The sequence below is a fragment of the Condylostylus longicornis genome, unplaced genomic scaffold (genome assembly GCF_029603195.1).
Source record: "Condylostylus longicornis isolate FDR11 unplaced genomic scaffold, ASM2960319v2 ptg000126l, whole genome shotgun sequence".
Lineage (NCBI taxonomy): Eukaryota > Metazoa > Arthropoda > Insecta > Diptera > Dolichopodidae > Condylostylus > Condylostylus longicornis.
Genome location: NW_026578094.1, coordinates 1,397,803 through 1,414,591, shown reverse-complemented (window position 1 = coordinate 1,414,591; position 16,789 = coordinate 1,397,803). Strand labels below are relative to the sequence as shown.

Sequence of the window (16,789 nt, the reverse complement as noted above, 5' to 3'; positions counted from 1 at the left end):
GGGGTTTATGAAAGTGAGTTTTCAATCTTTAGCTATCTGAGACCGATTTGGATCTTATGGTTCTCATCTTGTTTTCTAATTTTGACGCTGAGGTCTTATATGAGTAATGATTTGAAATGAAATTGGCAAACTGATCGTTTTGTTTAGATATGACGCAGTCAAACATTTTTTTATCTTTCTGTGATAGGCAAATGCTATGTTCAGATATGAATTATTTATTTATTTATTTAATGTTTAACTCAAACATAATATAATATAAAATAGCTTAAAACTAAAACTTATAAATAGGTACATATGCGTGTATACATAAAAAATAATTAAAATTGAAAAGCAGTTTAATTATTACATATTTAAAATACAATAATACAATAATACTTAAACTTTAATAGCTAGACCACCAGAAATTTATAATTAAACGAAAATTATGGCAAGTTAGAAAACAAAACCTTTTTTAGTTTTTTCTTACTTGTAGACAAATCAATAATTCTTTTATATTCATTTATATAGATGAACATTCTGTTTATTGGTTCGTATTTCCCATAATTCGTTCGATGAAAGGCCGTGCTAAATACATTTACTGACCTAAAACGGGTACTGGTATTTAAACTAGAATCTATGATACATTTAATTCTTGGGGAATCAATTTGGCCGTTCTTAATTTGAAGAATGAACAAAATGTCCGCAACAATTCTCCTAGATTCCAAAGAACTCAAGTTTAAAAATTTAAGCCCATTATTGTAAGGTGGTAAATTTAAGAGATCTTGCCAGTTTATACCGCGTGACGCAAATCTAATGAATTTTTTCTGGACCGCTTCAATTCTTTTTATATGTAATAGGTAGTGGGGTGACCAAACTTGACAGGCATATTCAAGTTTGGAGCGAACCAATGCCATATACAAAGATTTTAATATGTATGGATCATTGAATTCTTTACCCCATCTCTTTACAAAAGCCAGCATTGAATTGGTTTTATTAATTACGGTATTATAATGAGGTCTTAAAGTCAATTTGTCATCGAATATAACACCCAAATCCCGAAAAGAATTGACTGTATTTATTGACTTCTCACTTATACAAGAATCAGCCAAAATCAGAACAGATTTACGTGTATAACTAACTATCGCACATTTACTAACATTAAGGGGAAGGTTATTTTGGCTGCACCAAGCCGAAAAAGAGGAGATGTCATCTTGCGATTTGACGCAATCATCAAGGCAGCAAATGATTTTGAAGATTTTCATATCATCAGCGTAAATCATAATTTCACTATGATTAATGATAGAAATAACATCATTTATCGCTATAATAAACAATAAAGGACCTAAATGACTAACTTGAGGAACCCCAGAATTAGCAACAATCGGATTTGAGGTGCAGGATCTGAATAAAATATAGTGCTTGCGATCTAACAAATAGGATTTAATCCAACAAATTTGAAGGGAAATCAAGTGTAGATGACATCTGTTTGGAAACCAGATCCAATGGCATTTAAATAAAAGGAAGTCGCATCCACTAAATTACTTGTAGTAGACCGTTTCTTAACGAAACCGTGCTGATTTGACACTAATCGACGTGAACATTGGTCATAAATAAAATTAAAAATCATTAAGATTTGGTCACATCATTTTTAAGTCCTTTTTTATGGACAGGTCTAATAAAGGACTTCTTCCAAGACTGTGGGAAATGACCACAAGAAAGTGAATGAGTAAATAAAATAGATGGTGGACCTGCTAAATAGAGAGAACAATTTTTAACTATCACTTTAGGCACATTATCAGGCCCTGGAGAACAATCTAACTCAAGCATTTCCAAATATTTTTTTACTCGAGAAATTCAAAAATCTATTGATGAAATCGGTAATATTGGAAAGTTATGTAAACGACTAAAATTATTGCAATCAACTTCAAAAATATTACTACCATAAGAGCTGGAAAAAAATTCACGAAAGAAGTTTGTTATATCAAATGAGTTATTAGACGAGACGCCCATATAATTCATAAAAGATGGATATTGATCGCATTTTTTTTTTTTGAATTAACGAAATTCCAAATAGATTTGATTATTTTTGATTTGATATCCCATATTAGTAAGGTAATTGTCATATTTTGATCGAAGATTAACCTTGTAAATATTAAAGAGATAAGCAAATTTATTATAATTGTATCCATTTTTATGTTTTAAATACAAATTCCATGCTCTTTCAAAAATTTTTTTTTTCAATGGTTGATAATTTTTCCGAAATATAATTTTTTTTTTTTTTTTTTTTTTTTTTTTATTGGTGTGAAAAGAAAACTTCCTTTTATTCGGAATAAAATACTTTTATTTTTCGCTAATATATTTCGTGCGCTACATACGCACTTTATCAAAGCTGATTTTCTTCTCAAATTCCATGCTCTATTTTTTTATTCCTCAATTTTTTCAAATCTTTGTCAAACCACGGTGGGGAAGAATTTACGCACCGATCACGTATAGTAGGCGTAAATTCATTAACAGCGTGATTAAGAGTTTGATAAAAAATACTAAGCATTTGCTCAAGATCTAAGTTTGAAAAAAGTGAGTTAAAGTCGATTGAACGGAAATAATTGTTTAAAACCATAAAGTTAGTTTTAGAAAAGTTAAATTTGTAATTTGCTTCCAACAAAATTTCAGTTTTATTTTCATAAAAGTAAGAACAACAAATTGGTGAGTGATAGTTATCAATTTTGACTAAAGGTAAACTACAATCATAAGAGATTAGATTATACCAGTCAGAACTGAATCCAATTGCTTATTGTGATAATTTAGTTTATTAGAAATTTGTTGAAGGCCATTAGCGTTACAGCTGTCAATTAGAACTGCTTCAAAATCATTTACTATTTGATTAGGAATTAAGTAACATTCCTCATCATCAGGGATCTAGAAAATATTTGGAAAATTAAAATCTCCAAATAATAATACTTCATCAGCTGAATTCATAAGAGAAGTAATATAATCAATAGCTAGGCATAGATTAAAAGCAGAATTTGGAGGGATGTAGCAATTTATTATGAAGATATTTTTGTAAGTTAGCTCAATTTTTACAGTAACAATTTCCAAAATTGAAAATTAATCTAGGTTAACTTGATCGACATTAAGTTACTTAAATAAATTATAAACTAGGGGCCCCTGTGGTTTGCTTATAAGCAGTATTATCTGTTGTAAAAACAGGATTGTGGCAATCAATTTTAAAATAAGTTTAGAAAAATTTGTACATATTATGGCATACATATGCAGGTATATACTTGTATATGCATAAATATCATATTGGTTTGAATACTAATGATAAATAAAAGTAATGGAAATATTTTTAATTTAATAAATTTTAAGATGTAATATGTGTCACTGTTAGTTTCCGAGTTGAAGTCGCTTCTGTATTTTGACTTTTTCGTTCAAGAATTGCTTCACGATTTGCTGCATAATAAGATTGCATTTGAATTTTAATTTTTTTAGAATTTTCTGCACGATATGCTTTCATATATTCTTTACGTTTGTTTTGTTTGTTATCCATATTTTAAAAAGAAAAGAATCCGCAATTGGAAATAGTACCTTTCACGTTAAACTTTAAAACCAAAGTGAATGTGAATTAATAAAAAATCAATGCTTCTTTTCTTTATACAGACCTGGCTTGGCTACTTACCCAATTGAAATTTCGCAAGCACACGAAGAATAATTGCCTTAGTACGTAACGTAACGTTATTCGTGTTCTTATATCTCTCACAATTTTTAGTTTTATTTTTTTTAATTCCATTCCATGTTAAATACAACAACAAAAAATTATTTTACTCTTACTTAACTCATTTAAAATATTTCGCTTCCTTTTGCTTTTTATTTTTGTTTATGGTAGTAAAGCAAAAAAAACAAAAAAAATCTGATGTGGTCAGCACATAACCGACCGCATTGTGTATTGTCTAGTTAAATGAAAGCGTTACAGAATTTTATAAAAATGTCTGTTAAATACTTCTTTCCAATTTTTAGGACATTAGTAAGCTTATAGTTAACATACTTAGAAAAATGTAAATTTGGCTCTTAGGAGAGTTTCGCTTTGTGCTACCCGAATTCTCTGAAATGCTCGCCAGTTAGTTTCGGTAACAACCAGAACTCAAATATCAAATTTCAAGAAATTCCATCAATTTGTTCTGTGGATATGGTGAAAAATGTAAAATCGGCCCGCAAATCAGTTCTCGAGCCCTGATCTTTCCAAAAAATTTACATGTTCATTGTTTTAATACGGGGAATTCATATATTAAATTTCAATGAAATCGGTTGATTATTTTCTTTTTATATACACAAAAATGTATATTTGGCCCGTAGTAAACGCCCAGTTGCTGATGCCTGATTTCTTCCAAAAGTTAGGAATTTTTGCGTATGATCGAGCAAAGCTTATATATGAAATTTCAAGTAAATCGGTTGAATACTTTCTTCAAAATGGTGAAAAATGTAAAATCGACCCGCAAATCCGTTTTCGAGCCCTGATCTTTCCAAAAAATTTATATGTTCATTGTATTAATACGAGGAGTTCATATATTAAATTTCAATGAAATCGGTTCATTATTTCTCTTTATATACACAAAAATGTATATTTGGCCCGTGGTAAACGTCTAGTTGCCGATGCCTGATTTCTTCCAAAACATACGAATTTTTGCGGACGTTCGAGCTGAGCTTATATATAAAATTTCAAGTAAATCGGTTGAATATTTTCTTCAAAATGTTCAAAAATGTAAAACAGGCCCGCTAAAAAGTGCAGTTCCCGAGGCCTGATATATACCAAAAGTTGATCGATCCGTGCCATGGTGGAAACAAACTTACATATAAAAATTCATCAAAATCGGTTCAGCCGAACTTGAGATACACGCGTGCACACACAGACCGACAGACCGACAGACCGACAGACCGACAGACGGACAGACCGACAGACCGGCAGACCGACAGGTTGCTAAAAATAGTTTATTTACACTTCCCTACTACGGAGAAGTACGTTCCCACCGAAAACTCGATATGCAAAATTTGTTGCCATCACATAACCTACCTATTGTTTACACAATACGGTCGGTAAAAATATTATTACTCTTTTTTTATTCTCTTTCGCTTTTCGCTTTTCGCTTTTCATTTTTTGTTTTTGTTTTACAGTATGTATAATCAATTGAGTAATGTATCTCCCCAGTATTCTCTTTTGCTATTTTCATTTTTTTGTTTTTGTTATTTATTAGATTATATGTATACCTGTTCATGAACTGGAAAAATCTTGTAAAATATAATATAGATTACACTTCCCTACTATGGAGAAGTACGTTCCCACCGAAAACTCGATATGCAAAATTTGTTGCCATCACATAACCTACCTATTGTTTACACAATACGGTCGGTAAAAATATTATTACTCTTTTTTTATTCTCTTTCGCTTTTCGCTTTTCATTTTTTGTTTTTGTTTTACAGTATGTATAATCAATTGAGTAATGTATCTACCCAGTATTCTCTTTTGCTATTTTCATTTTTTTGTTTTTGTTATTTATTAGATTATATGTATACCTGTTCATGAACTGAAAAAATCTTGTAAAATATAATATAGATATTTTAATTTTTTTTGGGTAACAGTTTGTAGACATGTTACTGTTTGTCTATGAATTGTTCTTAAAATTTTTAATTTTAGGGATATATTTACGTATATACATTTATACATTAAGTATAAGCCATAAAACTAATTGCTTTTGCACAGTTTCTGCAAAACCGTATAATTCTTTGTAAATTCGGTAAAAAATGTAATATTTAAAGATTGTAAAACTAGAAAAATTTCAGTCAACCATGTGATTTAACTTACGCGGTTGCTTTTCTTTGATACACCTTTTAATTTACTTTTTTCATAATTATATTTTTCAGAAATCTAATTTTCCGGTTGCAATAAAGTGTATAACGAAGAAAGGGCTAATTAAGTCGCAAAATTTACTTGGCAAGGAAATAAAAATTTTGAAAGAATTGACAGAACTGCACCATGAAAATGTTGTTGCATTGTTGGATTGCAAAGAATCTCAAGACTGTGTTAATCTAGTAATGGAGGTAAGTTTTGTAAAAGAAAAATTGCAAAATTAAATATGATTTTTGATTTAATTACGAGACACTAAGCTCCGCAGATCACAATTTCTCCTACAAAATACAAAATTATCATTGTATTTTCGTTTTAGTTTTTTATTTTTTAGTTTACTTATAATAAATAGTATAGTATTTTCTTCGTGACATTTTAGAAAAATAAAAAATAAATTCATATAGTCGAGTTTCAAAATTTTTTTTTAGTTCCTGCTTTACTCACCTTGGGAGCAATTCATATAGTCGAGTTTCAAAATTTTTTTTTAGTTCCTGCTTTACTCACCTTGGGAGCATAGGGCTTCCACGAAGCTTCTCCAACAAAGTCTTTTAGGTGCCATTCTTTTTACTTCTGTCAATGCCACGTTAGCCAATACCTTTCTTGTGATGGTTTCAGGTGAGCGTCCAAATGTATGGCCTATCCATCCCCATTTTTTCTTCTTTATAACCCTTGTGATTGGTTCTTGGTAGATTAAAGCCCACAGGTCTGTGTCACTGATTCGCCTCGGCCAGAAAACACAGCAGATGACTCCTAGACTTCTATTTATGAATACCTGTATTTTATTTGTGTATTCATTTTTCACTAGCCATGTTTCGGAGCCATATAACAGGACCGACTTCACACATGTGTTGAATATTCTCAGCTTCTGGATAAGTGTAAAGACTTTCATATGGTCCATAATGTGCTAAATGCGCCTTAGCAAGTTTTAATTTATTTTCAATGTCTTCTTTGACCCCTTTGGTTCACGATATTATACTGCCGAGATAATTGAATTGTTCGACATCTTGTATAGCTGTAGTATTTATGACGAAAGAGATAGTGTTTGCCGCATTGATTCGGAATTCTTGTATTTATTTTCATGGCTTGTATGTCTGAAAGCGTGTGGAGCAGTAGAGCGGTGTCATCTGCATATTCCAAATCCTCCAGGCGGCTCGTTAAAGTCCATTTTATGCCCGTGTGTTCACGAAAGAAACATTTTTTTTTCATACGTGTGTTAATAATCATCGAATTAAAAGTATAGGCAGAACCGAATATTCGTCAAATCTATCAATATTGGCGGACCCTAACCCGACCTAAAATATACCTTACTTATCATAACTTCCTGAAACTAGACAAATATGGTTTTAAAATTAATTTAGTTTTGATCATCGCGGTTTTGTAATGTAGGCATTCCTGTGAAGAGAGGCAGGGTGGTGTTGTTTCAGCAATTTGGGGTAAATCGACATGACGTGTTCGTCTCAGTATTTTATAACCTGCACGCTGCTCAATGTTCGTCCTATGTTATGTCAAAGTTTCTTATTTTATCACATACTCCAGAGACACGTAAATCCCTCTTAATGTCACTATTATTTACATATTAGCGGGAACCCATCATATTACGAAGGACCTAGTTTTGGATGTATTCGACATGCATTTGCTTGCCACAGCTCCATAAGTGAATACCTTACGTCCATATGGGATTTATTATTTGTACACTTTTATTTCTATATTTGTTTTCTAATTCTGTTTTTTTTTAATGTTTCTATCTTAGCTAGCAGGTACTTTACTGTTTAATATTATAGCACCGTCTAAATTTATTTGTGAAAGTTTCTTGAAAGATTTTCTTATTTTTCTTTTCTTATAATGTTTAAAGATTATTTTTATTTTTAATTTATTTGTCCATTAACTTAATTACTACTTCCTGTCTTCACTTTTGTAAATTTTCCAGCATTAGATAAAACTGCATTTACAAGCAAAAATAGCCAAAAGGGCAAAATTTTTATTTAAAAGAAATTTTATTAAAAATATATTTCCTAAAATTTATAGAAATTCAATTGATACAGACCTTCCTTATTGACTATAAAAGGATACTGAGTTAAACTACGGAAAAAAAATCAAAATAAATCAAATATTAAAATGAAACATTTTTGTAAGGTAAATTCACCTAACTCTAAGCATATTCCCTTTTATTAGAAAATTTTACTAAAAATTTTTTTATTAAATTAAATTTTATTAAAGAAAATATAGGGTATTTTATATAATTAGTGCTAACTTAAAGTTAATAGATATCTCCGGCAAATTGCAACTTTAAATCTGCAAAAATAGAATGTTTGGTAAAATAAGTATGTTCGAAAGTCATACCATGTCTAAATTTCTAAAGAACTTTAAAAAATTTTACTTATATTTTAAATTTGACAAAAATTATAGCATAGAGATAATAATTTGTTGTTATTGGTTACATTTTTGTATACATATGTAACTAATATATTTTAACCAATAAATATGCAAAGTAAAAGTTTTAATTATTAAAGGTCAGCTATAATTACTTATTTTTTTTTCATCGAATGAAAAAGGAAAGCATGAACGCTACTAACATGCCATTCCCTGACAACCCATAGTTAGTTATGTGTTTTACCACAAAAACCTTAACCTGATTCTAGTCTCCTTAGACCAACCATCAAATTTTCTTTAATATACATAGATTGAAAGAGATTCAACGGTCCACAATTTGGTGAAGCGCGTTTTGCACTAAATCAGAAGACAAAGTCCTTTTTAGCCTTCTGGGAGAATCCCATATAACAAAGAGCCGAGAGGCCTCTACGCTGATATGTTGCTCCAGACGAGCTGTATGTTTCCATTTCGCATATACCAAGGGGCATCCACTATATTCCGCAAAACCCTATTCTGGAACGTTTGTATTCGCTGGATATGTATTTGTTTGGCACATCACCACAACTGGATACCATACAACCAAACCGGTTTAATAATTTGGTTATAGAGCAGGATCTTTTTGTGTATTGGCAACCTTGACTTGCGACCTAGGATCCAACACATTTCTTTTTATTTAAGTTCTAATTCTGCCTTTTTCTTCTTAACATGTTCTTTCCATTTTAGCTTAACATCCAGTTTCATTCCTAGATATTTTGGCGCATTTTCCTGCGCAACATTTACCCAATTTAAATTAACATGTGGGGGGATTTACAAGAACTTTATTTGTAAAATTTACTTGTGCAAAAATTGTTGCACAACTTTGCTTTTCCTCTAGGACTTGTTCAATAATATTTGTATCAGTAGTTGAATGTTCTGCTCTAAACTCAAATTGGTGGTTCGAAATTAATGAGCTCTGCTCAATTAAAGTCCTATTCTTTTTAGTAATAACTTTTCAAAAGTTTCGACAAAATTGGTAGCGGAGAAATTGGTCTATAAGACTTGGTCATCTTTCAAGCATTAGGCACATATTTTAACCTAAATGCAGAATTCATTAAAAAACTCAAAATTACTATACCCTTTTTTGGTAATTGCTTCAGTGTCTCAGAGGTAATTAAATCATAATCCGGTGCTTTGGTTGACTTTAAACTTTTTATTTCTTCCACTATTTCTCTTTGTGCAAATGGAGCGATAACGTCTTCTGTTCTCACATTTTCCATTGCAATATTTATGTTTGAGTGTATGTCTTTTGGCCTAAAAATTTATTTAAGATGATCTGCAAATATTTCAGCCTTATCCTCATTTTCTATTGCCGATTTGCCATCCGTTCCCTTAATAGGGGGGACATGTAATATTGGCTTTTTAATATTTTTTGCAGCCATCCATAAGGAATAATTACTTTCTTGTTCGACTGACAAATTTTTAATGTTATTATCAAATGAATCTTGTTTGATTTTTCTTATTTTTTTTTTAAGATTCTGAGTGAGTCGATTGAGTGCAGTATTATTTGCCGGATCTCGTGAGTTTTGCCATCTACGTCTAGCTCTTCTCTTTTCGCTTATCATTTTCAGTATTTCTCTTGGGTAAGTCATACCCACGGATTTATACTCACATTGTTTTGTATTATTCCAGGCAACGCTTTGTATGATTTTATTAAAAATTTTTTATCTCAGACTCCAAATCATCTTGGATTCATACTTTAATTCTTAAGTTTATTTTATTCTCTATCTCTTCTTTTAAACTAGTTCAGTCAGTGGATTTATTAATCAACATGAGGGTTTGTTTTGTTTCTTGGTAACTGTCTCAAAATTTTCTTGATAGTAAAGAAGTCTAGCAGATCTCTTATCTTATTTCTATCACTTGCGAATTGGTGGTCACAACCAATGTCTTTAATAGCTTTTCTTCGCTCTCTACCTCTTGTTGAGGTTAATCTAAAACCCCAATTAATATGTTTCACATTATATTCACCTCCCAGAATAAACCTTTTTTTAAGAAGATTCATGGGATTTTTGAATGAACCACTCTTTAAATCACGTCCCGGAGGACAGTAAAGCACACCAACATCGAAATTTTGTTTATAAGACTCTATTCGCACAGCAACAAATTGGCTATCGTCTCTTTCTACTTTACTTATTTCATTATGTTTTATATTATTCCTTATCAAAATAGCGCAACCAGCTTTTGATTCATTATAAGAATGCGCCGCTTTATATTCTATGTAACCATTTATTACCGACCGTATTGTGTAAACAATAGGTAGGTTATGTGATGGCAACAAATTTTGCATATCGAGTTTTCGGTGGGAACGTACTTTTCCATAGTAGGGAAGTGTAAATAAACTATTTTTAGCAACCTGTCGGTCTGTCGGTCTGTCGGTCTGTCGGTCTGTCGGTCTGTGTGTGCACGCGTGTATCTCAAGTTCTACTGAACCGATTTTGATGAAATTTTATATGTAAGTTTGTTTCCACCATGGCACGGATCGATCAACTTTTGGTATATATCAGGCCTCGGGAACTGCACTTTTTAGCGGGCCTGTTTTACATTTTTGAACATTTTGAACAAAATATTCAACCGATTTACATGAAATTTTATATATAAGCTCAGCTCGACCGTCCGCAAAAATTCGTATGTTTTGGAAGAAATCAGGCATCGGCAACTAGACGTTTACTACGGGCCAAATATACATTTTTGTGTATATAAAGAGAAATAATCAACCGATTTCATTGAAATTTAATATATGAACTCCTCGTGTTAAAACAATGAACATATAAATTTTTTGGAAAGATCAGGGCTCGAAAACGGATTTGCGGGCCGATTTTACATTTTTCACCATTTTGAAGAAAATATTCAACCGATTTACTTGAAATTTCATATATAAGCTTTGCTCGATCATACGCAAAAATTCCTAACTTTTGAAAGAAATCAGGCATCAGCAACTGGGCGTTTACTACGGGCCAAATATACATTTTTGTGTATATAAAGAGAAATAATCAACCGATTTCATTAAAATTTAATATATGAATTCCCCGTATTAAAACAATGAACATGTAAATTTTTTTGGAAAAATCAGGCATCGGCAACTAGACGTTTACTACGGGCCAAATATACATTTTTGTGTATATAAAGAGAAATAATCAACCGATTTCATTGAAATTAATATATGAACTCCTCGTGTTAAAACAATGAACATATAAATTTTTTGGAAAGATCAGGGCTCGAGAACTGATTTGCGGGCCGATTTTACATTTTTAACCATATCCACAGAACAAATTGATGGAATTTCTTGAAATTTGATATTTGAGTTCTGGTTGTTACCGAAACTAACTGGCGAGCATTTCAGGGAATTCGGGTAGCACAAAGCGAAACTCTACTAAGAGCCAAATTTACATTTTTCTAAGTATGTTAACTATAAGCTTACTAATGTCCTAAAAATTGGAAAGAAGTATTTAACAGACATTTTTATAATATTCTGTAACACTTTCATTTAACTAGACAATACACAATGCGGTCGGTTATGTGCTGACCACATCAGATTTTTTTTATATCTGTTTGCAGTTTTAAATGTGTCTCTATTACTAAACATATATCAATATTTTAAAAGAAAAGAAAAATAAAAAAATATAAAGCAGGTAAAAAGGGCCTAGTTCTTCAACAGTTTTTTGTAAACTTTTTTTTTTTTATTTCTCTGTTTTTATTGCAACTAAGTTTTTTAAAAACCTATCCAGCAATTTTCATTTCACGTTTTGAGGGTGTGAACCGGGGTGTCCAATGACAGGGGTTCAATTATGTTAAATTTTCATCTTATATCAATAAAGATATATCCGTAGGCCTTCTTCTTTTGAGACGTCGTTCTACATTATTTTCTAGGATGTTGCGGATTTGTATATTCTCATGTTGGTGGATTCTTATATCATGTTTGATCGAGTAATTTTTTATTTCTTCTTCAACTGTGGTTATATTTAAATCTCTGTGTAATGTGCTGTTTTTCACATACCAAGGTGCATTCGTTATTGTTCGAAGGATTTTATTTTGAACAGTTTGAATAATTTGGTAGTTGCTTTTTTTGGTGCAGCCCCAAAGCTGAATGCCGTACGTCCAAATTGGTTTAATCATCTGTTTGTAGATTAACAATTTGTTGTATAAATTAACTTCCGAACTTCTTCCAAGTATCCAATGGAGCTTTCTTATTTTAATATTTAATTCTTCCTTTTTCTTTTTGATATGGGCTTTCCAGTGTAACTTCGCGTCCAGAGTCATGCCCAAGTATTTCGCCTCGTTTGCAACTTTAACTGGTTGGTGATTTATTAACAAATTAATATTGTTTATTTGCCTGTTTGTGAAGTTTACATGAATAGATTTATCTTCGTTAATCTTGATTCTCCACTTTTTCATCCAAATTACTACCCTGTCAAGAGTAAATTGAACTTTTGCCGAACTTTCATGGACGGTTTTACCTACTGCCAAGATGGCTGTATCGTCTGCAAATGTTGCTGTGGTGGTATCAGCAAATTGTGGGATGTCCATTGTGAATAACAGGTACAGGACTGGGCCGAGGACACTTCCTTGAGGTACACCTGCATGTATTTCTTTCAGCTCAGAATATTCTTCGTTTTGTTTAATCCTAAAAGTTCTTCGATGGAGATATGACTCTAGTAAGGTGCATATCGATTTTGGTAGCACTTTATTTAGTTTGAAGAGTAAACCCCTGTGCCAAACCTTATCAAAGGCCTGGGCGACATCTAGAAACACAGCAGAACAAATTTCCTTTCTTTCTAAGGCATTTTCAATAACATTGGTGATCCTATGCACCTGATCAATTGTTGAATGATTGCTTCTGAATCCAAATTGGTGGTCTGGAATAATATGGGCTTCATTTATAATTGGTAAAATGCGAGCCAATAGTAGCCTTTCAAGAACTTTGGAGATTATGGGCAGAAGCGAGATCGGTCTGTATGATTTGATATCATGAGCAGTTTTACCAGGTTTAAGCACCATTATAACTTCAGCTACTTTTAAGATATCAGGAAAATATCTCAATCTTAGCGCCGCATTAAATAAGTATAACATTTTCTTTATCGCAATAATAGGTAGCTCTTTCAAAATAACGGCCGAAATAAGGTCAAACCTAGGCGCCTTTTTATACCCTGCACTTCGTGAAGGGTATATTAACTTTGGTATGGAGTTTGTAACTACTTGAAGGAGTCATCTGCGGTATGGACATATATATATATTCTTGCTCAGCGTAAAATTCTGCGTTGATTTAGACATGTCCGTCCGTCCGTCCGTACGATCGCACGATAACTCAAAAACGAATAATGCAATCGACACCAAACTTTCACAAGTTGCTTCTTTTGTGCCAAGGACGAACCCTATTGTTATTGGACCAATTCGGACAACGGGTTCGGGTAGCTGCCATACAACTCAAAGAGTTTATTTTAATTATTTCAAAAACTAATAAAGGTACAAATATAAAATTTTGTATACATGTGTCCAATTATATTCTACATATGCTCTAAAAATTTTAATGAGATAGCTGCACCGGTTCGGGTGGCTGCCATACAACTCCAAAAGCAAATTTTTTATATTCGGCAAAATAATAAAGTCAGATTCATGAAACTTGGCAGTCGTGTGTCCAATTATAGGACAAAGATATTTCTGAAGTTTTGGTGGAATTGCTTGACAGGTTCAAGTGGCTCCCATACAACTCCAAAAGCTTATTTTAAGTATTTGGAAAAGTAATAAAGTTAGATTCATGAAACTTGGCAGTTGTGTGTCCAATTATAGATCAAATATACCTGCGAAGTTTTAGTGGAATTGCTTGACAGGTTCGGGTACCTGCCATACAACTCCAAAAGCTAATTTTAAATATTTGGAAAAATAATAAAGTCAAATTCATGAAACTTGGCAGTTGTTTGTCCAATTATAGATCAGATATATTTGCGAAGTTTTAGCGGAATTGCTTGGCAGGTTCGGGTAGCTGCCATACAACTCCAAAAGCTAATTTTAAATATTTGGAAAAATAATAAAGACAGATTCATTAAACTTGGCAGTTGTGTGTCCAATTATAGGTCAAAGATATTTCTGAAGTTTTTGTGGAATTGCTTGACAGGTTCGAGTGGCTCCCATACAAGTCCAAAAGCTTATTTTAAATATTTGGAAAAGTAATAAAGTTAGATCCATGAAACTTGGCAATTGTGTGTCCAATTATAGATCAGATATATTAGCGAAGTTTTAGTGAAATTGCTTGGCAGGTTCAGGTACCTGCCATACAACTCCAAAAGCTAATTTTAAATATTTGGAAAAATAATAAAGTCAAATTCACGAAACTTGGTAGTTGTGTGTTCAGTTATAGATCAGACATATCCGCGAAGTTTCTATAGAATGGTTTCACAGGTTTGAGTAATTGCTATACAACAATGAAAGGTGCAGGGTATAATTCAATCGGTTCATACCGACTCAAACGTTTTTACTTGTTATTGTTTAAGTTTTTTATTTCTTCCATTAGTTCTGCCATCGTTATTTTCCTGATGTCCAGGTTATAATAATTTACCAGGATACGAGCATTTTCATCTGCTGTTTGTCGGGGAAGCGGTTTAAATATATTTTCTAGGTAGTCTGCAAAATAAATAGCTTTGTCTTTATCTGAAATAACCCAACTAGAGTCCTCTTTCCTTAGAGGGGGAATTTGAAGCTTTGGATTCTTTATTTTTTTTGTCAATTTCCATAGCGAGTAGTCTGAATCTTTGTTAGCCGATAGATTTCTAAGTTTATTTTTCATTGTTTCGTTTTTTCTGTCTCTTAATAATTTTTTAACTTTATTAGTCAGCTGGTTTAAATTCAGTTTATCCGAAGGTGCCCGAGAGTGTTGCCATATTCTTCGAGCCTTTCGTTTCTGCCTGATCAAATTTCTAATTTCAATGGGATATAAAAAAGAGTCATCATTATTATCCTTGCTAGGTGTGTTTTTCCAGACCGCATTTTGCACATGTGTTATGAATTTGTAAGCTTCATTTTCAATCTCTTGAATTGATTTTAAAGATGTTTGGAGATTTATAACATTACTTAAATTTTCACGGACATTGCTCCAGTTCGTCGATTTATTATAAAGGTAAGGTCTTTGAATCTTGGTAATAACTGTGTCACTTACTGTTAATATAACTGGTGAGTGATCCGAGCTGAGATCAAAACTTTCACTGACATGAGCATAATTATCCGATAGTCCTTTAGTAATAAAAAAGTCAATAAGATCTGGAAGACGATTCGGATCTGCTGGCCAATAAGTAGGTTTACTACTTGATAGGAAGTTGCACTTTAATTGAGTTGCAGCCTCGTATAATGCTCTGCCTTTGGGGGTGATGATTCTGGAGCCCCAGAAGGTATTTTTGGCATTAAAATCATCTTCAATTATGAAATAGCTCCGAAGACACTTTAGCATATCTTCATAATCCAGAACTTTCAGGCTATGTTTGGGTGGACAGTAGATGGCCGACACTTTAACTCTTTTGTTGTTTATATTGGTTATTACTGATGCAATTTGCATAGATTCCTTCTCAATGTTAGGTGAAGGATCATGTTTAATACTATTTTTTATAAGTATACTTGCTCCCCCTTTAGCCCTGTTTTCAGGATGTACCGCATTGTATGGAGTATATCCCCTAATGTGAATATAGCTTTCTTTGGTGAAATGAGTTTCGGATATCAATCCTACGTCAATTACATTTTTTGTTTACTCTTTGGTTAAGTTTATTTTCTATCACTTCGATTCTATCACAGATTAATTTTTCATTCGATTTTAATTCGTCAAGTCTAGTGAGGATTAGCTTTAGTGTATTGTCTATGGAACTTATATTAAATTTATTACTATCACAATCATTATTACTAAATTTGGCTGCTTGCGCATATGTCAATTTGTTTCTTATTGCACTATTCTTTGGTGTTTCAACGTTATTAGTAGGTTTTAGACTACTAACAGTGCCACTATTTGGAGGTCGCCCAGTGACTTCATATTTACCAATGTTTCTTTGGTTGAGGGAAGGAGTTTGAATTACCATTCTTTGTGATTTTATAGCAACGTTTCTTTTCTTTTGCAGCTCTTTAGCTATTACACAGCCTCTGTAGCTAGCTGGATGATTACCCTTGCAATTGACACACACAGCAGGAACATCTCTCGAGGTTGTACAATTCGCGGTAAGATGAGTTCCTCCACATTTAACACATCTTGGCGTCTTTCTGCAAAAACTTTTGGTGTGGTTAAATCCTTGACACCTTTTACACTGAGGTATTTCTTTTCCAGTTCTTTTGATTGGCTCGATCTTCACTACTAAATTTAGGATACCTCTAATTTTGTATATATCTTCTATTTTTTCGCACTTATCAAAAGTAAGCATAAATAGCGGAAGTTTTCGTTTGTGGACTACTTGCTGACCCTTATCATCGATAGATCTCTCTGTTTTAAGTATATTTACAGCGTCTAAGATATTATAGCCCCGATTTTTAATGTCGGTTATA

The 16,789-nt window shown here is 32.3% G+C and overlaps 1 protein-coding gene across 1 annotated transcript in view; it reads left to right on the top strand.

Moving 5' to 3' along the window:
- LOC129614910 (serine/threonine-protein kinase unc-51) overlaps positions 1-16,789 on the top strand; it is a 161,776-nt gene that overhangs the window by 53,385 nt on the left and 91,602 nt on the right. The window contains exon 2 of the mRNA XM_055529875.1: positions 5,893-6,069. Within this exon, the coding sequence (XP_055385850.1) occupies positions 5,893-6,069 (177 nt within the window). The remainder of the gene's footprint in view (positions 1-5,892; positions 6,070-16,789) is intronic.